This window comes from Xenopus laevis, chromosome 3L, assembly GCF_017654675.1.
Source record: "Xenopus laevis strain J_2021 chromosome 3L, Xenopus_laevis_v10.1, whole genome shotgun sequence".
Classification (NCBI taxonomy): domain Eukaryota; kingdom Metazoa; phylum Chordata; class Amphibia; order Anura; family Pipidae; genus Xenopus; species Xenopus laevis.
Window position 1 is genome coordinate 159505173 of NC_054375.1, and position 23009 is coordinate 159528181.

General features: G+C 48.0%; 1 protein-coding gene across 2 annotated transcripts; it reads left to right on the forward strand.

The window, feature by feature from the left end:
* Positions 1-647: 647 nt before the first annotated feature.
* Positions 648-21749, forward strand: gigyf1.L (GRB10 interacting GYF protein 1 L homeolog). 2 transcript variants are annotated; one of them, XM_041587410.1, is made up of 26 exons: positions 648-2329; positions 3310-3359; positions 4520-4575; positions 5700-5829; positions 5916-6011; positions 6105-6225; positions 6305-6413; positions 12462-12502; positions 12714-12893; positions 12970-13172; positions 13418-13517; positions 13599-13787; positions 13863-14002; positions 14077-14227; positions 14387-14553; positions 15191-15282; positions 15418-15510; positions 15622-15722; positions 15800-15885; positions 16377-16508; positions 16610-16780; positions 16928-17091; positions 17206-17354; positions 17732-17886; positions 18226-18358; positions 18585-21749. In XM_041587410.1, the coding sequence occupies exons 3-26, from the start codon at positions 4541-4543 to the stop codon at positions 18635-18637; spliced, it is 2991 nt and encodes a 996-aa protein (XP_041443344.1). In that variant the 5' UTR covers positions 648-2329; positions 3310-3359; positions 4520-4540; the 3' UTR covers positions 18638-21749. The 2 variants fall into 2 exon arrangements, with proteins under 2 accessions (XP_041443344.1, XP_018109367.1); XM_018253878.2 differs by lacking the exon at positions 3310-3359 and having other exon boundaries at positions 651-2329.
* The last annotated feature ends 1260 nt before the right edge of the window (positions 21750-23009 follow it).

Below are 23009 nucleotides of genomic sequence, written 5' to 3' on the forward strand. Positions count from 1 at the left end.
GGGCGACTGTGGAGCTGAGCGAGGGGCGCGTTCTACTCCCTGATCTCTCCTGTCAATAAGCCCCCAGTCCCAAGCGCAATCGCTCAGATGCTTCACTTGCCCGAAGGCAGGGAGTCACCACCCCCACTGGGGTCACAACACTCAGGGACTGAGGGGCTTATTGACAGGAGAGATCAGGGAGTAGAACGCGCCCTCGCTCAGCTCCACAGTCGCCCTGTCGCCTTTTCTCTACAGGACACAAAGTGCCGTTTGTGTAACTTATTTCTTAATAAAGCCTTTGCTATTTTACATTTTCATTTGTCTTGGTGGATTTTTTTCATTCTATTCTAACGAATGTTTTTGTAAATATTTTTGACGTTACTGTTCCTTTAAGGAGAAATAAAGTTCACTGCTAAAACTAAATGTAATTCCCCAATGTCTGTACAAGTGGAGAATGTCCTTCCTACCGGCCACGCCCCTCTTGCCTGGCCACGCCCACGCGCTGGACGTTGTCCCTGGGGCTTCTCGGGCGGTTCATCACTCAGGGTCTCACTCCGCTGTTCCCGCTAATTCCCTGAGGTAAAGATGCGACGGCAGCGCAGCTCTGACGAGCCAGTGAGGAGAACCAATAGCAACGCCGTTGTCTCTTATCATTAAAGTTTGTTGATTCGTTAAGTAAAAAAAAGATACGATTTGCGCCGCCCACTCGTCCGTGTTGTTTTCATGCGGTCACGTGGTCCGAGCTAGCACCGCCCCCGGGACAGGACAGACCACGTGACCTCGCGGCCCGGCCGCCATCTTGTTTTGAGTTCCCCGCACACTGAGGAGGTGGCGGAGGGAGCGTGACGTGTCGTGACGTAACGAGGACTATCGCGACCCGAGCGACAGCTGTAGAGAAACGCACGGAGGGAGGGAGCCGGAGAGGGGCCCCTGTGGCAGCGCGGAGACCGAGGGACGCGCTGGGGCCTCGGGAGGGACAGAGTCGCCTCGGACGTAACGCGCGGGCCTCACGTATCCACGCAGCAATACAGGCCTCACACTCTCACGCACATATCTCTCTATACTCCCATATAGGCCTCAGCTCCTCACACCGACCCCCGCCCACTGGCCTCCCACACCGACCCCTCCAATGACAGTCTCTTCGCGCTCATAGGCCTGAGGCGGCCACACACTCTCTGACCCCTGCGGCGCCCCGTAGCCTCACATCTGCCTCCTACACAGGGGCCACTCACATCAACTCCCTGTATCTACAGCCAGGGGCCACTCACATCAGCTCCCTGTATCCACAGCCAGGGGCCACATACTCACATCAGCTCTCTGTATCCACAGCCAGGGGCCACTCACATCAGCTCCCTGTATCCACAGCCAGGGGCCACATACTCACATCAGCTCCCTGTATCTACAGCCAGGGGCCACATACTCACATCAACTCCCTGTATCTACAGCCAGGGGCCACTCACATCAACTCCCTGTATCTACAGCCAGGGGCCACACACTCGGATCATACAGAAATCTGTCAATCTCCATAGCCAGGGCCCTCAGTATCTGTGTCCATACAAGCAGATTCCATAGAGGGACAGAAGGCAGTTCAGTATATAGAGGCAAGAGAGGGCTCTGGGGTATATAGAGAGTTCGGTATAGACTGTCCCATTGCACAAGGACTTACCCAGAGGCATTGGCTCATTATAGAGGGGCAGCACTGGGTGTTAGAGTCCTGTACAGGACAATACACTCACACACATTAGCAAAGACATATACATGTTGGGGCAGTTATTGGCCCTTTTCTGAGGGCCCCTTATAAGGAGCATTAGCAACGGAGCATGAAGTAGGGAAACCACAGAGGCCTAAACCAGTTCTACATACAAACCTGTATATATATAGAGAGGGCTATAGCCACGCCAGCCTGGTAGCCAGAGGGCATCAGAGAAGCACATGTTTACTGGTACTGACTGTCAGTTTATACATAGGCGGCAGTGAGGCTGGTTTACAATTGCGCTGGTACCGCAGCACTGAAGGGACTAATCACGCATGTCACCCAGGAGATTTCAGGGTTAATTACATGTATGTTCTGTATGTAGTGACCCACACACGTAGAGAAAGGAGGGACGCGTGTAACGTCTGGGCTCAGACACTTCTGTAGTGGCCAGCGCTGGGCAACAGGGCCGGAATATTGTGTGTTCTGAAAACTTGCACAGAACTCACCAGGACTGGACCCCGGGGCCCAAAACATCCTTGTACTGAAGGACCCGCCCCCTGTAGCTCCTCCCACCCTGCTTAAAGCTGCTACACAGGACAACATTGAGCTCTTAAAGTGGCGGCAAGGGACGTTGTGCCAGCAGCTCTGCAAGAGGTAAGTTCATTTAGTTACCGTAGATCTATTGAGGGCACCCTCTAACCTTCAAACCTAATAGCCCCCCCCCCCCAGAATCATCAGGAGTGAGGCCTGGGTTGTTCAATACAGCCAAGGATTTGTACCTACTCTACTCTAACTATATTACTATGCCCAAGGATTTGCACCCACTCACACTTTACTCTGACTATATCTCTATGTCCAAGGATTTGTACCCACTCACAGGGACGTATTCTCTGCCACTTCTCTGTATCCCCCATAGAACCCCTGAAATCCACACACTGCCCAAAACTCTCACCTGAAAGAACCAGAACTATTGAGCTCTTGCCATTGGACCGTTTCCTTTTGCCCCACCTTCTTCCTGTTAAAATATAAGCCTTGTGGCCAGCAATAAATCTGCCATTATCCTAAGGGCAAGTGTAGCAGTTGAGCAGTTGCCCCCCTATGATGGGCACAAAGTTGTTGCTATGGTTGGAAAAAGAGCCCGTCACATGCAGAGGAATCACCTGACCCTCCTCCAGGTTGTGGCCCAGTAGTATTTGTATAGGCCACAGTGTTGGCCATTATGGGATACTGATGTGCCAGGCTGGGGCAGCTTTGTGATTGCAGTCACTCTGTTGTTTGTCTGCTTGTGCACTTTGGGGTGTATTGGGTTTGTGTGTATGGGCGACATTGTTAGTGATGCTGCAGGAGTTTGTATATTAATGGGGTTGTTCAACTTTAAATGAACTGTTAGTATGATGTAGAGAGGGATATTCTGAGACAATTTGCTATTGGTTTTTATTATTTGTGGTTTTTGAGTTATTTAGCTTTTTATTCAGCAGTATTGTGGTTGCTAGGATACAGAATACCCTAGCAACCATGCATTGATGTGAATAAGAGACTGGAATATGAATAGGAGAGGTCTGAATAGAAAGATGAGGAATAAAAAGTAACAATAACAATATATTTATAGCCTTACAGAGTATTTGTTTTTTTAGATGGGGTCAGTGACCCCCATTTGAAAGCTGGAAAGAGTTAGAAGAAGAAGGTAAATAATTCAAAAACTGTAAAAAAAAAAAAAAAAAAAATGAAGACCAATGGAAAAGTTGCTTTTCTATAACATACTAAAAGATCACTAGAAATAAAGACTTTTCCAATTACTTTCTCTTCTCTATCTGTGACCATTTTTCTAATATTGAAGTGTAAAGTGTCATTTTTCACCTTCTAAAGCAGCTCTGGGAGGGGGGGGGGTCACTGACCCCGTAAATTGATCTAAATTGATCCATTAGTGAATACATTTCTTGTGTTTGTCCCTGCTGAGCAGAATCCCTGAGTTTCATTACAGGCAGCAGCTGTTAGTCAGATCTATGGGGAACATAAGTGCAACTATTGGATCAAGTCTGAGAAATGGACCAACTGAATGTATCAAGTAAATGTATCTACTAAATGTATCCACTGAATGTATCCAGTAAATGTAGCAAATTGTAACAGTTCAGATATTCCTGGATCACTGAGCTGTCAGACTGAGACACTAGAGACAGGAACATTACATTTTAAACTTCGGTTTTGGGAAAATTGTCCTAACGGTCCCTGCTAGAAGCACAGTAGGAGGGGGGCAGCCAATCACAGCCCTGCTGTCTCACAAGCAAGGCTTCAGTTCCCTCTCAGGTCTGTCTAGCTGCTGATTGGTTCCTGTCCCTCAGTGCTGAATGCACATCCAGCAGTGCAACAGGGGCTGGGACTAGATACAACTATATTATTTCTATATATAATACACTGGCACTTGCTTTTCACACAGTATGTCTCCTTTAATCAAGACCCTAAGATTAGTGACCCCCGAAGCAATGGGCAGCCTGTTTGTGACTCTATATTGCTCTATATGAGGCTATTGCTGTATATGAGGCTATTTCTCTATATGTCTATGTTGCTGTTACTTTCCCAGTGTGTGACTGAGGTTAGCAGTGTTGGGCATGGATATAGCTACAGAGACTGAGTGAGGGGTTTCCAGACTCCCATTGAGCCCTCACATGGCCAGAAGGAACATGGGAAGCTTGTGTCAATGTGCTGCTGCATGTGGGGTGTCCTTATACAGGGGTGTATGTATTTAGGGCATGTCAAGAGGAGAGATGACTAACAGTATACTCTCTGTAGGGGTCACAGTGTAAGAAGCCCACCCTGCTGTATCCACTGAGCCTCTGTCTCTTGCAGGTACCTGAACACTCAATCAATATGGCTGCCGAAACCCTAAACTTTGGGCCTGAATGGTGAGTAACAAACACTATGGGGGGGGGGGGCACATGGAGCTGTTGCATCTATACTGCTGCACACACTGGCCCACACACACTGTATACTCACCTCTGTACTCACCTCTCTACTCACCTCTCTACTCACCTCTCTACTCACCTCTCTACTCACCTGGCTACACTTTACCCAGATGGGCTATATGCCCCTCATGCAGTTGTACTGTACAATGTAGGAAGTGGCAATTAGCAAAGCATCTTGGACACTCATGGGTGACACAGGTGCAAGTCCCATTTCCTGTTGCTATGACATCACCTGAATGCAAACATGTGACTGACACATTGAGACCTGAGCAGCACTTCATGCCATTGTCATTGAAGGCAAGGTGGGAGATCCTAAAGATTAGTGGGTGCCTAAAAAAGAGCCTTAAATCAGCCAGTATGGCACTGCTCTAGCAGCTGTATGTGGAGAGGGAGAATGTCTATAGGACAGTGATCAGTGGAATCTCTAGAGAAACCAACAAAAATTCTGCACCTTTGGGTCCCAGTTGGCACCTGCTCTTCACTGTAGTGGTGTCAAGAAATCCTGCAACTCTTTCCCTAACCCTCTGTATGATCTGCTGGTGGCGCCTCTGCCCTTAATGACATATACCGGCCCCTTAATGACATATACCGGCCACTTAATGACATATACCGGCCCCTTAATGACGTATACCGGCCCCTTAATCACAGCTACCGGCCCCTTAAACTGGCCATAGACGCGAAGATCCGATCGTTCGAATCCTCAAACGATTGGACTTCCCCATCTCCAGACCTGCCACTGACCATTCAGATGAAATAAAGTAGTAATAGAACAGATCGGCCGATGTTCTGCCCCTGACAGCAATCATATGAAAGTTTATGTCCGACAAAGCTGGAAAAATCCTCCGATCATCAATACATTATTATTAAATTATCGGCAGCCAACAGAAATCTTTTAACCTGTCCAATCGACAAAACGACCGATCTCCGCAGGACGAAAAATGTCGGGACTCTCCACACATCGTCTGAAAATCGTACAATCAGATCTTTGTGTCTATGGCCAGCACAGATACCGGCCCCTTAATGACGGTTACTGGCCCCTTAATCGCAGATACTGTCTCTTACAGGCTCAGAGCACTATCCAGTGGGGGGTCCGTGGCCTCCCCACCCCCCTCCCCCGCTATGCCAAAGTATAAACTTGCTGATTATCGCTACGGACGAGAGGAGATGTTAGCACTTTATATCAAGGAGAATAAGGTGAGTGGTGAGACATATAAACCCTTCCCATCACCCTGTACCCCACTTTCTATCCCCTCGTCCTCACCTGTCCCATTTACCCGCAGGTTCCAGAAGAAATGCAGGACAAGGAGTTTGCTGTGATTCTCAATGAGGAACCCCTGCAGCCTCTGGCTCTCCTTCCACTCACTGAGGAGGAGCAGGTAATCATTGCTGAGGTAGACTTCCTAAAAGGAGGTTCATGTGGAATTAGAGATGGGGGGGGATTAAACTGATTTACACTTGTCTTTTTGCAGAGGAACTTCTCGTTATCGGTGAACAGTGTTCCAGTGCTTCGATTAATGGGGAAAGGGGCAGCAGCAGCAGCACCAGCATCTAGTGGGACAACAAGAGGCAGAGGCACCACTCGTGGGAGAGGTAATGTGAGGTGCAGGGGGGGGATCATGGGAGCAGGACCAGCAGCTGGAGGGCTATGTCTCACTTTGCTGTTCCACAGGACGAGGTCGAGGAGATTCCGTTCCTTACCCACGAACACTAGATGAGCAAGACTCTGGGTTTGGCCGCGGTGGAAGAGAGATTCATCGGAGTCAAAGTTGGGACGACAGGTGAGAGTCTCTGGGCCATATACACTGAAAACAGGATTTTTTGATACTCACCGTTAAATCTGTTTCTCTGTAGTCATAAGGGGGACACAGGGACCGATGGGGGTTAAGCTCCACCCTCCAGGAGGCAGGACACTTGGTAACAATTAATTAAGGGGCGTGCCGTGCTTGGCTTAACCCCGCACACAGTGCTCAACACTCAGTTTGTTCCAAAAAAATTTTAACCATTATAACTGAACTATAACTTATGACAGAATGAAAGTCAGGGATTATCCTGGACACGACCATCAGGTCAACGGCTCGTCCTAGGGCGGGAAGCCCTGTGTCCCCCTTATGACTACAGAGAAACAGATTTAACGGTGAGTATCAAAAAATCCTGTTTTCTCTGTCGTCTTAGGGGGACACAGGGACCGATGGGGACTTAACAAAGCAGTCCCAAAAACAGCAGGGTGGGACGAGCCAAATTTAACTGATTTAGTGGAAGATAGACTGCAACACCTTGCGACCGAGGGAGGCCTCAGCCGACGAAGTTTTGTCGAGTCTGTAGAATTTAGTAAATGTATGAACAGAGGACCAGGTAGCTGCTTTGCAGATCTGATCCAATGAGGCAGCATTGCGCCATGCCGATGAGGCTCCCATTGCTCTTGTGGAATGAGCCTTGACACCTTGTGGTGGTGTTCTACCTTTTGACAGGTAGGCTTGGCAGATGGTTTGTTTGATCCATCTGGCGATGGTAGTCTTTGATGCTGGTAGACCTTTACGAGGTCCGGAAGGAATAACAAATAGAGTTTGAGATTTCCGAAAGGGCTTTGACCGTTCAAGGTACCACCGGAGTGCTCTGACTACGTCTAGATTGTGAAGACGTCGTTCCTTGTCATTATTTGGATCTGGACATAATGATGGAACTATGATTTCCTGATTAATGTGGAAGGAAGACACAACTTTGGGTAGAAACGAAGGAACTGTCCGCAAAACTGCCTTGTCCTTGTGGAACACCAGAAAGGACGGATCACAGGATAGTGCACTCAGTTCAGACACCCTTCTGGTTGACGAGATTGCCACTAGAAACACAGTCTTGTAAATGAGCCATGTGTCGGAAATAGAACTCATGGGTTCGAATGGAGGGTCAAGTAAGGCCTCGAGTACGAGATTAAGATCCCAACCCGCGACGGGCGGTTGAAATGGAGGAATTACGTGAGCCACTCCTTGCAGAAAAGTCCGTATGGTGTCCTCTGTTGCAAGTCGATGTTGAAAAAGGACAGACAACGCAGATACTTGTACTTTTAGTGAACTGAGTTTTAGACCCAACTGCAGACCACGCTGTAAATAGGACAACACTCTAGGCATGCTGAGTTCTAGAGGGGGCAGGTTGAGCTCTTCACACCAACTGTAATAGGAACGCCACACTCTGTGATAAGATTTGGAAGACGTGGGTTTACGTGCTTTTAGCATAGTTGAAATAACTTCTTCTGCTATCCCTTTTCTTCGCCAGATGGATGCTTCAATAGCCATCCCGTCAAAGCGAACAGTCCGGGATTTGGATGTGTCACTGGACCCTGGCTGAGCAGATCTGGTCTGTGTTGTAGACGGATCGGTTGTTCTATGGACATCTCTTGCAGATCGGAGAACCATGTTCTTCGAGGCCAATAGGGAGCTACCACAATTACCGTGATGGTAGATCTCCTGATCTTCTTGAGGACTCGAGGTAACATCGGAAGAGGAGGAAAGACGTATGCCAGGTCGAACGACCAAGGCTGTGTCATGGCGTCCACTCCTTCCGCTATTGTGTCTCGGGAACGAGCAAAGAACCTTTGAACCTTGCGATTGGTTCTGGATGCCATGAGGTCGATCTGTGGGTAGCCCCAGAGATTTACTAGCTCCATGAATGCCTCCGGATGAAGTTCCCATTCGCCCGGATGTACGTGATTTCGGCTGAGGAAGTCTGCTTTTATGTTCGCCACTCCTGGGATGTGAATGGCCGACAATTGTACTTGGTTGGTTTCTGCCCAACCCAGTATTGCTTGTGCTTCCTTTAGTGCAGCTTTGCTGCGTGTTCCTCCCTGCCGATTTATGTACGCCACTGTTGTGACGTTGTCGCTTTGGATGCGAACTGGTTTTTGGTGCAGGCGATGTGACCAATGGAATAAGGCTAGTCTTACTGCTCGCAATTCTAGTACGTTGATGTGAAGTTTGGACTCCTCGGGAGACCATTGACCTTGTGCAGATAGGTTGTTCCACGTGGCCCCCCAGCCCTTGAGGCTCGCATCCGTGGAAATTACACTCCAATCTGGGCTCGCCCATGATTGACCCATGGCCAGGTTGTCCATCCTCAACCACCACAGAAGAGTCTCCCTTGTCGTGTGGGAGAGGTTGATCACTCGCGACAGAGGACCTCCTTTCCAGGATGACAAAATGTTTGCTTGTAAGTCCCGTAGGTGAATTTGAGCAAAGGGAACTGCCTCGATGGTTGACACCATGAGTCCCAGTACTTTCATTGCCATGTGGACAGTTGGTCTCTGGTGAGATAGGAGTGACTGTACTTGATCTCTGATCTTGTGCTGTTTGTCTCGTGGAAGACAAACCATCTGTGTCATTGTGTTGAATTCCAGGCCCAAGAATATCATCTGGTGGCTGGGCTGTAGGTTGGACTTTGACCAGTTGATGGTCCAGCCGAATCTCTGCAATAGTCGAGTCGTCTTGCATAAGTCCTCCTTTGCCTTTTCTTCTGATCTGGCCTTCAGGAGAAGATCGTCCAAATATGGAGTCACTGAAATGCCTTGTAGTCGTAACGTTGCTGCCGTTACCGCCATAAGCTTGGTGAACACCCGTGGTGCTGACGAGAGTCCGAACGGAAGTGCCACAAATTGAAAGTGTTGATTCGCGAATGCAAATCGGAGGTATTTTTGGTGGTGGATCCAAATTGGTACATGAAGATATGCGTCCTTGATGTCTAAGGACATCATGAGCTGTTCGTGCTCCATGCCTCGTATCACTGATCGGAGTGTTTCCATCTTGAAACGAATGGACCTGATAAACTTGTTGAGCAGTTTGAGATCTAAAATTGGTCGGAAGGATCCGTCCTTCTTTGGCACTATGAACAGATTGGAGTAGAACCCTGAGAATCTCTCCGGCTGTGGTACTGGTACAATTACTCCAGTATGTTCCAGTTTGGAAATGCATTGTAAGAATGCTCGTGCTTTTTGGGGGTGTGATGGAACCCTGGACATAAGGAATTTTCGAGGGGGTAGATTTGTGAAGTCGAGATGATAACCTTCCGTGACTATCTCGTTGACCCAAGCATCTGAAGAGTGATGGATCCATACCTCCCGGAATCGTAGTAACTTGCCCCCTATTTGTTCTAGCGATTCCGGAGGGGGTGCCCCGTCAGGCTGAGGTAGACTTATCTCCTGCGGGCTTCGTGAAGGTTTTGTTGGACTTCCATGGGGTGCGAGTTTTATCGTTGGTCTTGTTACGAAAGTGGGAGCGTCGTGGTGGACTGTACTTGCGTGTGTAACGTCCGCTTTGGCCACGAAAAAACTTTCCGCGTCTGGCTGTCCCCATGGACCTGCTCTTTGCCTGAGGAAGGAAGGTGCTTTTTCCCCCTGTTGCTTGTGAAATGATTTTCTCAAGTTCTTCACCAAATAATCGTTGACCTTTAAAGGGCAGTGAGGTTAAGGATTTCTTAGAACTTAGGTCAGCTGACCAGTTTTTAAGCCATAAGGTCCTCCGTGCCGCTATGGATAGAGCTGATGTTCGGGCTGTAATTTGTGAAATATCCAGGGTAGTATCACAGAGGTAAGCGGACGCCTCCGCAATTGTTTGCGCAGAGGACAGTAGGTCAGTTCTGGGCACTCCTTCTTGAATGTCTGTGACTAAAGATTCTGCCCATGCTTGAATAGCTCTGGACACCCAGGCTGAAGCGAGACAGGGTCTCAGGGTCGATCCAGAAGACGTGTAAATAGCTCTTAGGAACCCCTCTAACCGTCTATCCGACGGATCTTTAAAGGCCGCTGCGTCAGTTACCGGCAATGTGGTAGATTTTGATAATCTGGACACGGGAGCATCCACCATTGGAGGATTGGTCCACTTATCCACAAGCTCCTTGGGAAAGGGGTAGGATTTTGAAAATTTCCGTGTAGCTTGGAATTTTCGTTCTGGATTGTTCCATTCATCTTGTATCATGTCCGTCAGCTGGTCATGCGATGGAAAAACTGTTGTGGACTTCTGTTGTCTCTTGAACAACCTAGATGTTTCAGCTTGTTTTTGTGCTTGAGAAATATTAAGTACTTCGAGCACCTTTTTAATGATGCCATCCACATCATGTTGGGAATCACGATCTCTCTCACCCTCATGATCTTCCTCTTCTTCCCCCGAGGACTCGTCTGAAGGTGGTATTTCGCCTTCTGATTGAGAGGAATTTTGTTCTGCCGACAACTCGTCGGAAGATACATGTGCTAAGGAATCGGCCTTAGAGTCATGAGAACGTTTGCGTTTGCCGCTTGGTCTGTGACTAAACTTAGCCAAGGCTTTTCCTAGGGTATTAGCAATGGCTGGTAATCCTTGTAAGGATGCTAAGGACTGAGACAGTTGAATAGCCCAGGAAGGAGCCGGTAGATCTTGCACCCGGCTGGGCCCCGGCTGTAGAGAAGGGCTTTCTGACCCAGGATTTTCTGTCTGTGTCTCTGTAGGAACAGGGTTGTTGGAAGAAGCATTTTGTGCCCCCTGCCCCATTGAACAAGATCTGCACAGTGGCTCGTTCTGACCCCCTGGAATCTTAGATTGACACTTTGTACAGGCAAAGTAAGTCACCATTGCTGTTGTGGGTACTCTCCCCCCCGCCCTAGTGAATAATCCCACTGGCCTACCTTCTGCCATTGGATATCACCTGAGTGGAAAGTAGTGTGCGAGAGCTGAGTCAAGTTCCAGCTGTTGCAACTGTATTTATGGAGCGTGGATAATTTCCAACTACTCCGCTTTTGCCACCAACTGAGCTCTAAACTAGGAGTATGCCTTGTGGAGCTGTGTTGGTCTCTCCCCTGTGCGTTCCGGCGCAGCCAGCCAGTCCTCTCTGTAGAATGAGCGGGGACAAAATGGCCGCTGGAACGCATATGCGTTCCAGCGCGAGCGCGATCCAAAATGGCGACGCGCGCCAAACGGAACAGGGCTCTGCAGGCGCCGGACTCCCCGCCCCTCCTCCTAGTGCGTGCGGATCAGTTCACTCTCCCTCTCCCTGCCGTCTGGCCTCTCGGTTCTACACAATGCGCAGTGTGCGCATTACAAGTAGGGAAGCCAGCGTGTCAGTGCCTGTACTCGGCTGCAGGGAGAGGATGATGCAATGTCTTTTCCCCACTCCGGTTCCCTCACTGAAGGTACCGGGGGGCACGGGGGCACAGAGCACGGGTGGTGAGAAGAGGAGGAGGGAGGTATGAGGGGGGGGGGGCGGAGGGGGTTAACAGCTGGTGCCACCGTAGCAGGGAGGTTACAGGCAGGTGCCAGCGTACTTACCCAATGGTAGGTTCACAACGGCCAGACCCTCTGTCAACCGAATGGAAGCCAGGCACTGTCTGGATGGTCGGTATAGCCCTCAGGCTAGGTAATGACCCCGGTGAATATTACATGGTGGGGGCTAACCAAAGGATACAGGCAGCCCTGTTCCTGGTATCACCCCAGGTGCCAGCCTCAGCTAGCCGAAGAAATCTTTCCCCACAGGGAAAATCCAACCTCCTGGTAGCAGGACACTTGAAAAACACTGAGTGTTGAGCACTGTGTGCGGGGTTAAGCCAAGCACGGCACGCCCCTTAATTAATTGTTACCAAGTGTCCTGCCTCCTGGAGGGTGGAGCTTAACCCCCATCGGTCCCTGTGTCCCCCTAAGACGACAGAGAAAGAGGAATTTATTCTGACTCACACTCCCAGTACATTTCTATGAGTATCTATAATGGCTTGGGGCAGAGGAAGTGCTGAGGGAAGATGTTATTGGAAATGGAAATGTGACGGGTGCATTGATCGTCTCCTATTGGCAGTGGAACATGATTTTGTTTTGTCATTGCAGGGGGGAGCGGAGGTTTGAGAAGCCGGTTCGGCGAGAGGCTGGTAAGTCATTTTCCCTGTGCTCTGAAGCCTCGTAGTCTCTGTTTCCCTTGTAACACCTCTCTGAAGCCTGCCCCACTCATGAGCCCCTCTCTTGCCCCATAGCCACAGGTTTTCCTCTCCCCCAGTGTTGTACCCCGGGGTCTCATTACTGCCCCTTGCTGCTCTGACTAATGTTCATGTGAATGGAGATATTTGTGGGTTTTGTTTGCAGTCCGTGTCGGGTTTGAAGAGTCTGTTGCCCCCTCACGGAAGGAGTTTGCCCGGTCAGACAGTGACAACTGGCGCACATTGCGTGAAGGACAAGAGGAAGATGAGGATGGCAACTGGAGACTGGCTGTGACTAGGAGAGATGAGAGGTGGAGATCCACCAGTCCTGGTGCCAACACTGGAGGTTGGTGTCTGTCCCTTGTCTCTCTCTTCCCTGTGATTTAGTCGTGATCCTAATCTCTCTCCCTCGCTGCTCTCAGACGCTCCCCGCTCGGCTGGTTGGAGGGATAATGGGGAAAGGCGCAGAAAGTTTGATTTTGAAGCTGTGCGTGAGGAAAGCGGCTCTACAACCCGTTCTGGTGCACAAGAAGATGAGAGGGACGGCCTCCCAGAGTGGTGCATGGAGGATGAAGACGATGAGATGGGAACTTTCGATTCCTCTGGGGCTTTCTTATCCTTTAAGGTTGGAAACTGTGTAGTCCATTGCTGATGGGATTTTGGGTTGAAAGGGATGGTATGAGTTGGGTGGTTTGGGATGGCTTTGGGTGAGTTATAGAGTAGACAAGTAATTAAACTACTTGTATTAGTGGTTCAATTTAAGAGAGACACTGCATATTGGTAAATAGAGGCAGCTGCCATGGAAGTTGCTATTGTATCTGGGAGGAACCTTGACTGCTTCGCTCATATGTTATCTGCTTTTTCCAACAGAAGAGTCCTAAAGACACCATCATGGAGGAACAAGAGCTGGAGTTCCAGGGAGTTGAGGAAGAAGAGCAGAACGCAGAGGAGGGAGCTCTTGGGCCTGAAGGTGTGTTCTCTCTCTCTCTCTCCCTCGTTTGTGTGGGTCACAAGGTTAACAGTGCTATTGACCCTATGCCTATCCCTGCAGATGAAGATTCCTCTCTTGTCCATGAAGATGCTGCCCTGGAAGTTGCTTCCACTTCTTCTGATCCCCCCAACCTGATATGGGGAGGGGCAATGTATGTTGATGGTGAAGGAGAGAGATGCCCTGAAGTGCCCTCTGATGATGGAGAAGAGGTGTTGGAGGGAGAGAAGCAGCAGGGAGCAGGAGAGGAAGGTGAGTGTAATGCTGGTAGGGTGCTCAGTACCACAAAAACACTGCAGCAACATTAATTCTGTTCTCTTCCCTCAGGTGATCCTGGAACTTTCATTCACCAGTCTCTGTCCCCTCTTTCCACCCTCCCTCCTACCTCCTCCTCCCCCCCAGTTGCTGCTACTGAATTCACTGTGGGGGATCCAGAGGAGGATGAAGGAATGAAGCATCTCCAGCAGGTAATGTCCCCTAATATCGCTATGGTGTGTGTAGGACTTTCTATCTGGTACTTACTGTGTCCCTCTGCTGGCAGGAAGCGGAGAAGCTGGTGGCTTCCCTACAAGATTCTTCCCTGGAAGAAGACGGCTTCTCCTCCACTCGCTCTCACAACGCTGCTGCTCTCCCACTGTCTCATGAAGCTGCAATGAAATGGTTCTACAAGGATCCACAAGGGGAGATTCAGGGTGAGTGCATTTCTGACCCTTTCTGATGATGAATACAGGCCTGCCATGCCATTTGCTTCTGAGCAGATATCAGATTTTGGGGACAGGCAGTTATTGCGCTCACTTGTCTCTTCTCGTGCCATACGTTGCTTCCTGGCCTAACACCCTCTTTCTCTCTAGGTCCATTCACCACGCAGGAGATGGCAGAGTGGTGCCAGGCTGGATACTTCACCATGTCCCTGTTAGTGAAACGAGGTTGTGATGAAGGATTCCAGCCCCTTGGGGAAGTCATCAAGATGTGGGGGCGTGTTCCCTTTGCACCCGGGCCCTCCCCTCCTCCCCTGCTGGTAAGAACTGTCTGACGTTTATATCTAGCATGTACCTTTTAGGCTAAAGTCTGTTCTATCTTATGCACTTGCTCCGCTTCTTTTTGTTTGCTTTTCTGTTTCATCCATGTCAAAGTGTGGCAACCTGATAGCTGCCCCTCGTTGTGTAGCCACATGATCTTATTGCTCCTCTCTTGCCATTCAGCCTAATAGCTGCCAGTGTTTGGAGTACTCAATACCACTATTTCCTATAACATTAGATCACACAGATCTTTCTTACACTCCCCATTTCTTTGCACATTGAGGATACAGATATGTGAATCGTATGGTTTAAATAAACGTATTTACACTAGAGGGTGTTCTTCCCTTTAGTTTCTGTTTTTCAAATAGCCTGATGTCAGGGCAGACTAGACAAGGCAGGAATGGTCTCCTAATAATAACACCATAGTTATGCCCCCCAGGGGGAGGGGATTTAGGGTCTGGGCCAGTATTTTCACTCTTACAGTCTGTGTTTCCTACTCGTGTCCTGGAGGATTAATTGCCCCCACTCTCTGTTAGGGCTCCTGGGACCTGTGGGTGTGTGTAGTATTTGGGTGTGTGTATTATTTGGGTGTGTAGCTGTGCTTCTTACACACATGTGCTGTTGTTTATTGTGCAGAGTAATATTGATCAGCAGTGTCTGAAGAAGCAGCAGGAATTAGCTCTGTACCAGCAGCTGCAGCACCAGTATCTGCTCCAACTCATTAACAGGTAATGTTGTGATCTCACATCTCACCTCACATTTATATGACATCACAGGAGCCTAAGCTGGGCTGAATGCTCTCCTCTCTGTGTACTGAGTAAGTCCATCCATTTATCTTTGTAACCTGTATGTGTTGCTTGTAGGCAGCAGTACCCCCAAAAGACTGGCGATCTGACTCCCCAGCAGCAGCAGCAATTGGCTCTTTTCCTGCAGCAACTGAACCCTTCAAAATCCAGGTATGTCTTTCCATATTATTTAGTTCGAGTGATGATGTCACATCAATGACGTTGCTGCGTACCTTTACCCCATAGCATTAGTGTGTCCCATCTTTCTGTCTCTTTGTCTAGATCATCTGAGTCTGCTCACCTCCCTTCTATGAATAGATCTCTCTCTGTGCCAGACACTGGATCCCTGTGGGATCTACATACCTCAGCTACGCAGACTTCAGGTGAGCTTCCCTCTCCCCTTACCTACTAACTGACTGTTGGCCAGGCACCTACTAACTTGCTTTTCCTTCCTGCACAGGTGGGGACCCTGCACTGTGGGACCTGCCTACTACAGCTGCATCTCAGGGGCCAACATTGGAACAGCAGCTGCAACTGCATCAGAAGGTAGGCTTTATTCAATAGGCTTTATTTAATAGGGGGCATGATGAGCATGGACTTCTAAGAAAAAATCCCAATGTAAAGACCTAGAAAGGTTAGTTTCTCACCAGTAATATGTGGGGCCTGGGTGCTCATGGCCCAGACCTACAGCTCAAGGTGGAGGTATCCAACTTAAAAAAAAACACAGGCTTGTAAAAGAACTGAGAACTTTATTTAGGCCACAAAGTAGATAAATACATAGCCTTACGCGTTTCCTGCCAGTAGGCGCTTAATCATAGGCTGCATAATGAGCATGGATATAGTCTGTGTCAGCAGAGAGGTCTCCCATGCACAAGTAGTAAGGTGGGCTGCTGAGGTGTAGTTGTGGGGAGAATATACATGTAACAATGGTGTATATGTGGGGGTGGATATACAGGGCTATGCTATGGCTGCTGTAGAGTAATAAACAGGCTAGTGACTGCTGTATAATATATATAATTCTTCTGTGCCACTTTCAGCTGCAGGAACGCCGAGATGCTGAACTCAGGGCCAAGAGGGAAGAGGAGGAGAGAAAGAGACGAGAGGAAAAGAGACGTCAGGAAGAGCAGAAGCGACGAGAGGAAGAGGAGATATACAGACGCAAGCAGCAGGTAACTCAATGGACTCTGTTGCCATTCAGAGTGGAAAATAACAGCATAATAATCCGTACACAACTTACTCGTTATTTCTTCTGTCTCTCCCTTTGCTGTAGTGCCGCCAGCAGCAAGAACTGCTCTTGAAGCTTCTCCAGCAGAGTGGCCAGCCATCTCCACCAGCCTCATGGGGGTCTCACGGGAAGGGACTGTCTCTTAAAGCCATGCTGGAGATGCAGGAGAGAGAGGGGCAGCTACTCAAGCAGAGAGGACAGACATCACGGCCAGGGGTGAGTGTGAGGCACAGAGATCTCTGCTTTTACACAGGTTATAGGCACAACGTCTTCATTGGGATCACTCATTTGTGGGGTGCATAAGTGATCATTATCTATGAGGTTGTGCTACTAAATGATCTATTTTCTTTTCCTCCCCTTCAGCATGGAAGTCTGGGAATGTCCAATGCTTCTGTTCTGCCCTCTCAGTGGGGGAATGACTCTGGTTCCCTTTGGGGTGGGCCTGACAAGAGCCTTTGGGATGATGGTGTAAAATCTGCAACCAGTTGCAGGGGGCTCCGTAACAGCAGGAGTAGCCCGTCTCTGACGTAAGTTATGTCTGGCTGCACCCGATTCTTGCTCAGTGTTTGTGTGTGACCTGCAGACTAAGGTATGTATTTGCTACTTCTGTACACTGACCCCTGTTTTTATTCTGCCCCCAGAGATACATACGCTGCCTCTGCTCGCCGCAAGAAAACCGAAGAGGAAGAGAAGCTTCTGAAACTTCTGCAGGGATTCAAACCGTCTGACGGTTTCACTCAGTGGTGTGAACAAATGTTACACATCCTCAACACATCCAACAACGTGGATGGTGAGTTTGTGTTGGCCCTTGGGCTCCGAGGGGCCGGATAATGAGTTTATATCTCTCTCAGTAAGACCCATCTCTGACCCACATGTCCTTTATGTGTCACCGTCTCCCACCTCTCTTACCGTCTACCACCTCTCCGCCTCTCTTACCGTCTCTCCGCCTCTCTTACCGTCTCCCGCCTCTCCGCCTCTCTTACCGTCTCCCGCCTCTCTTACCGTCTCCCGCCTCTCTTACCGTCTCCCGCCTCTCTTAACCGTCTCCCACCTCTCTGACCATCTCCCGCCTCTCTTAACCGTCTCCCGCCTCTCTTAACCGTCTCCCACCTCTCTGCCTCTGTTACGGTCTCCCGCCTCTCTTACTGTCTCCCGCTTCTCTTGCAGTCCCTACATTGGTGGCCATTCTGAAGGAGTTGGAGTCGCCCTACGATGTTCATGATTATATTCGATCCTGTCTGGGAGAGACTCTCGAAGCCAAAGAATTCGCTAAACAATTCCTTGAACGGAGAGCAAAATACAAAGCCAGCCAGAGGCAGCAGGTGAGCGTGAGCCCCTGGGCACCAGATAAAGTGCAGCTCATTGCAGAGCCATGGAAATGCTTTCTAGTAGGAAAGATACTTTGTGTGACTATGACTCTGGGAGCCATGATAATACCTTGAGCTGCTTGGATCCAGGCCCCATTATTTCTTGCTTTTCCATAAATACAGTTACGCTTGTCATTGGCTGCACAGTGTGGAGTGGGCAGGGCTTATCATTGTGATGTATTACAATAGGCTGACTCTTTGCTTCTGATCCTGGAACATAAATGTGAAACCCCAGAGTGTGTACTTGCTATAGAAATACGCTGTAGCCTTTCAATAACATCCCTGTCCTTCAAGGTTCTGGATACCGCCTGGCTGGCTCCATCAATGTTCCCGTCATCCCAGAATTCCAAGCCAAGCGCATATGATACACAAAGCAACAAAATGAAGAGGAGGATCCAAATGTTACACTCAGACCCCAGCATTTTGGGTAAGTTTGCTGCATGTTATTGGCCTCATCTGCCACTAGGCATTGGCCAGTTTATCTACTGAGGGATATTCAAGGGTGAGTGCTTGTAATTGCTTGCAAAGGCATCCATATGTAACTGCAGGGGTGCTAATGGCTCAGCAGTAATACTGGAACGTATGGAAGGGGCCTCTGTGGGTAACAATAAAAGAAAGCTGAGACTTACCTCTGTATTACTCTTCTTTTTTAGGTTACTCCCTCCATGGCTCCTCTAATGAAATGGAAGCCATTGATGACTACTGAGGAGACGTCTTTTTCCCTGACGCCATTTTTAATTTCAATTGCCGCCCCAGCAGCGGCGCCTAATGCACTGCAAACTCTCCCCTCCCTCTCGAAGAGGTTTAGGGGCTTATAGACTGGGAGAGAAACGGGGTACTTGGTATCTCAGCCAGAGCCAGGGAGGAGGGGGTGGAGCTACAAATAAGGGGAAACCCCTGTCTCCTCCCTCCACTCCCCAAAACATGATGCACTCATTTTAAAGCACCTTAAAAAATGCACTTTACAGAAACTGATCAAAAATTTGAACTATTCCTTTTTTGTTTTGTTTTTTTTGGCATTTTTGTTGTTCTTTTGTTTTTTTTTATATAAAAGTTTTTGAAAACCATCCGAAAAAGGAGGGAAAAACTGGATAATAGTGACTTTTTGACTGTTTATTAATAGTTTAACATTTATTGTTGCGTTGACTTTTTTATTTTATGACTATTTTTTAACTTTTGACAGTTTCTGACTTTTTTTTTTTTTGTATCCAAAAGTGAAGTTTTCGGGCTAAGAAAAAAAAAACTAAAAGAAAATTATTTTGAAAAAAGAAAAATGCAGCCAAAAACACTTATTTTTTTGTTAGTCTTTTTTCCTTGAAATCTATTTTTGTTTAAAAAAAAAAAAAAGAAAAAGAAATAAAAAAAAAAAAGAAATGGAAAAATCTTAAAAGATTAAAAAAAAAAAGCTTCGATATTTTTTTTTTTTGCGCTTTTTTTTAGCAAAGCGGAAGAATTCCGCTTTGAGTTTTCTCTTGGAGAGAGGAGCGGTTGATCCATCAAAACTTGAAAGAATGCACTTATTTAGCTATTTTTGAGGGGGGGAGATATTTGCATTTTAATGGTTCATTTTTGCACAAATATAAACATTTGTTTTTGGTAAAAAAAAAAAAACTGATAAAAAAAAAAAGTTTCCGCCCCTCCTCTCCGGGCTTGGAAATTTCCTGTTTTGTCCCCTCCGAAGGATCGTTCTTCTTTCCGAGGCTTTATTCCCTGTGTCCTGTGAAGGATGTGATGCCACAGTGGGCGGGAACACAACGGCGTTTTCTACGGACTAAGAGGCGCCTGTTACCAGCCCAAAAAAGCCCACGTAGCTCCTCCTCCTGCAGCGGGAGGGGCGTGGCTACACCTCTGCTCATTCTCATTGGGGAAAGACTGAATATCACTTTCCTTTTTAAAGGGACTGATTGGTTCGTATGGTACCTGCTCATCACAGATGTGTTTTTGGTTTGTGTTTTAATCCTGCTTTTGTTTACAAATGTCCTGGAGAAAGGACGCCATTGCTAACGATGGAACAGTGGGAGTGTCCTCCGACGGGGCGGGACCATGCCCAAAGCTACAAAAAGAACTTGCCTGAGAGGGCGGGATATGGAGAAAGCGTTTTATTGGGTGTCTGGTGCAATTGCCTTAATTTCGACATGGAAACTCTACGCTGCCCCGAGCGCAAGGATCTTTTACAGACAATTTTGGGAAATGAAGCAGCAGATCCCACTCTTGGCAGCAGATAAGGATGTCCCTTAATTACCAACCACCCAACACTTGTCTGTCCCACTGTACGCAGCGACTTGTGGGGCTCAGACCACCGTGAAAATGTGACTGGCGACTCCCGTACACCTGGAAGTGGAGTCCCAAACAAACCAGTGTTTCTGGCTGAATTGGCCACAGACTCGTTATTGTGACACTTGTGTGTTGTGTAAATAGAACTGCAGCTCATTTGCCTAAATCCACCTGTTTTATGCCTAAAAAGATGCTCCTTTTTTTGTTTTGTTTTTTTTTTTGCTGTGGGTTTCATGTGTATCTTTGCCACAAGAATGTATTCGGGCAGGAGCTGGCATCCAGCAATGTTACTGCCGCTGCAGCCCCCAGGGCGGGCGACGTGTGTTCCCTGGCGGGGAAATGTAAATAGTTAAGGCCCTTGTGCAGGCTCAGTATTGGGGGGGGGTGTCCAGCAAAAGGGGGGTCCCTGCGATTGCAGTGTGTATAAAATGGGGGGATTTTTCCTTTGTGTACTGTGCTGAATGTAACACAAGTTTGTACATATGATCACACACCCTATCATGTGTAGGGCTGGAAATAGCCACGCCCCCTTGTAAGTATCTCCTCCCCATCCACAGTCGTGGCCTATTCCAGCCCTGCACCCACCCAGAGGTGTGAATGTATACATTTCTATATCATTGTGGTACACTGTGCTCTATAGGGTGTATACATGCACATCCCTGTGTCACGCTCTGTAAATAAACCTCTCATCACGCGTGTGTGTGTAGAGAAACGTGTGCACTGCTGTGTATAAATACACACACACACACACACACATATATATATATCGAAAACGGATTATATTGGTTTTAAAACTTGTCTAATTTGTTGCGTATGGGGGCCGTAGAAATGTATCATTTTGTTTAAGTCAAATCCAAGTCCCAGCCAACCAGATTCAGGGGGAAGTGACCCTTGTTTGTGTAGTTACCCATAGGAACCAATCAGATCTGCTGAGAAGCGGTAGCCGCACTCGCTCATTGGTTCCTGTGAGGTCCTAGAGCTTCAGCCCCTCCTTCCCTTGGGTTCCTTGATTTCAATATCTGCTTTGGTATCACAACTGCAATGGAGTGTTTAACTCTGCCCATTTAGTGTCAATATTCAATTGATCCAAAAAATGTTGTTAAAATCCGGGCTGTGTGTGTGTTTATACTGGTGCCTAGTTGTACACACACACACATATCTATACACACACACACAGACTTCTGTACTTACCTCTCTGGCCTCATTCATTTTCTCTCGTGATATTTTGCCTTATTTTTCAGTATTAAAGGTTTGAAATGAACTGACCGCGCTGCACCGTGTATATAGCGCTTCCAGCCGAGGCGCTAGAGCCGGGGGCTTTTTGTTTTTATTGCTGCAGTTTTTTGGCCACTCGCTGCTAAGGGCCGCGCCACGGACAGCTTTGTGCATTTAGTGCCCCCCGGCTTTTTAGTTAAATGGATATTCCGTGGCCTCACAAGTTGTGTGTCGCCCTGTGTTTCACAGGCAGACATTTTGCTTCTTTTTCTTGTCTGAGGAAGTTGTGTTCCAATAATATCCTGATAAAAACCTGTATGCAAAACAAATGGCCTTGTTGGTGTTTTGAATAAAGGAATTATGGGAAACTGCGGGACGATGGAGAAATGCTGCGTAAAGCCGAGCCAACATACCCTATGATATTGCAGCTCATTGTCTGCTGCTGATGTGTCCTTGTTACCCCACATCACATATAATATAGAAGCTCCGCTGTGCTGCATGTACTTGTATAACCCACATTTAGTGGATATTCCCTTCCATCGTTTCCATGTCCAGAGGCTTCTTGTGTTTGTGTGTCGGCGGGTGTTGCTTACAGAAGGACTAGAGATGGGCATCTGGCTGTAGATCTGCGTATATATCAATGAAAGAACAAAAGAGAGACCGCTCCATTGCGTCGCCTACCCCAACCAGGTGCTCAGTCCTCCGTGTCCTTTACTGTAACATATGGCAAACCAAAACGGATGGACGGCACTTCTGGACAAGGCTTTATTAGCCGGTAGCTGTACGTTGCCCGACGCGTTTCGGGAGTGTATCCCTATGATTAAGGCATTGTACAGCTACTGGCTAATAAAGCCTTGTCCAGAAGTGCCGTCCATCCGTTTTGGTCGGACAAATATAGTTTGCCCGTGCTCATTGTTTTGTGCCTGTTAATGTTATATTTTGCTGGGAGCACAGAATCAACTTTGCTACAACAGGAGCAGTTGGTGACAAAAATACAGAAAAGTTCTGCACCTCCAATGTCAACGCAGAGCAATTCTCAAGTACTCCCTCCATCTATAATCCATATAATCCCTGAGCATCAACTCTTACTCTTCCTTATTGCCTAATAGCATTGGTACCCGCTGCCCCCATCCAGCATTGATCTCTTGTGCCCGTTTGTATTCTTCTCCCCTGTAGATCATTGTTGCCCTACAATTATTCTTCCTACATTGATTCCACTTCTATTAATCCCTTTGATTTTTTTCTTTTTTGCAGTTTTTAGTTGCTTCCTGTCCATTCCTTGAGAATAGGTCTCCAGAGTCCACCCTCTGTTGCACCTTCAATCCCTTTACTCTCTAGTTTTGCTTCTAGAACAGTTTTGCACCCACTAGAAGTTGAAACCTTGTTGCTGGTAGTTCCATCTAGGCTTGCAACTAATTAGCTTCATAGATATGCTGTATGGCGAGATTTATGTGGGCACCTGGCTGTCCATCTCGTTCCAATCACAAGTGGATTAATATGAAGTTGTCCCCCTCCCTTTGCTGCTGTAACTGCCCTGGTGCTTCTCGGAAAGGTTCCCACTAGATATTAGAACTTTGTTGCTGGGAAGT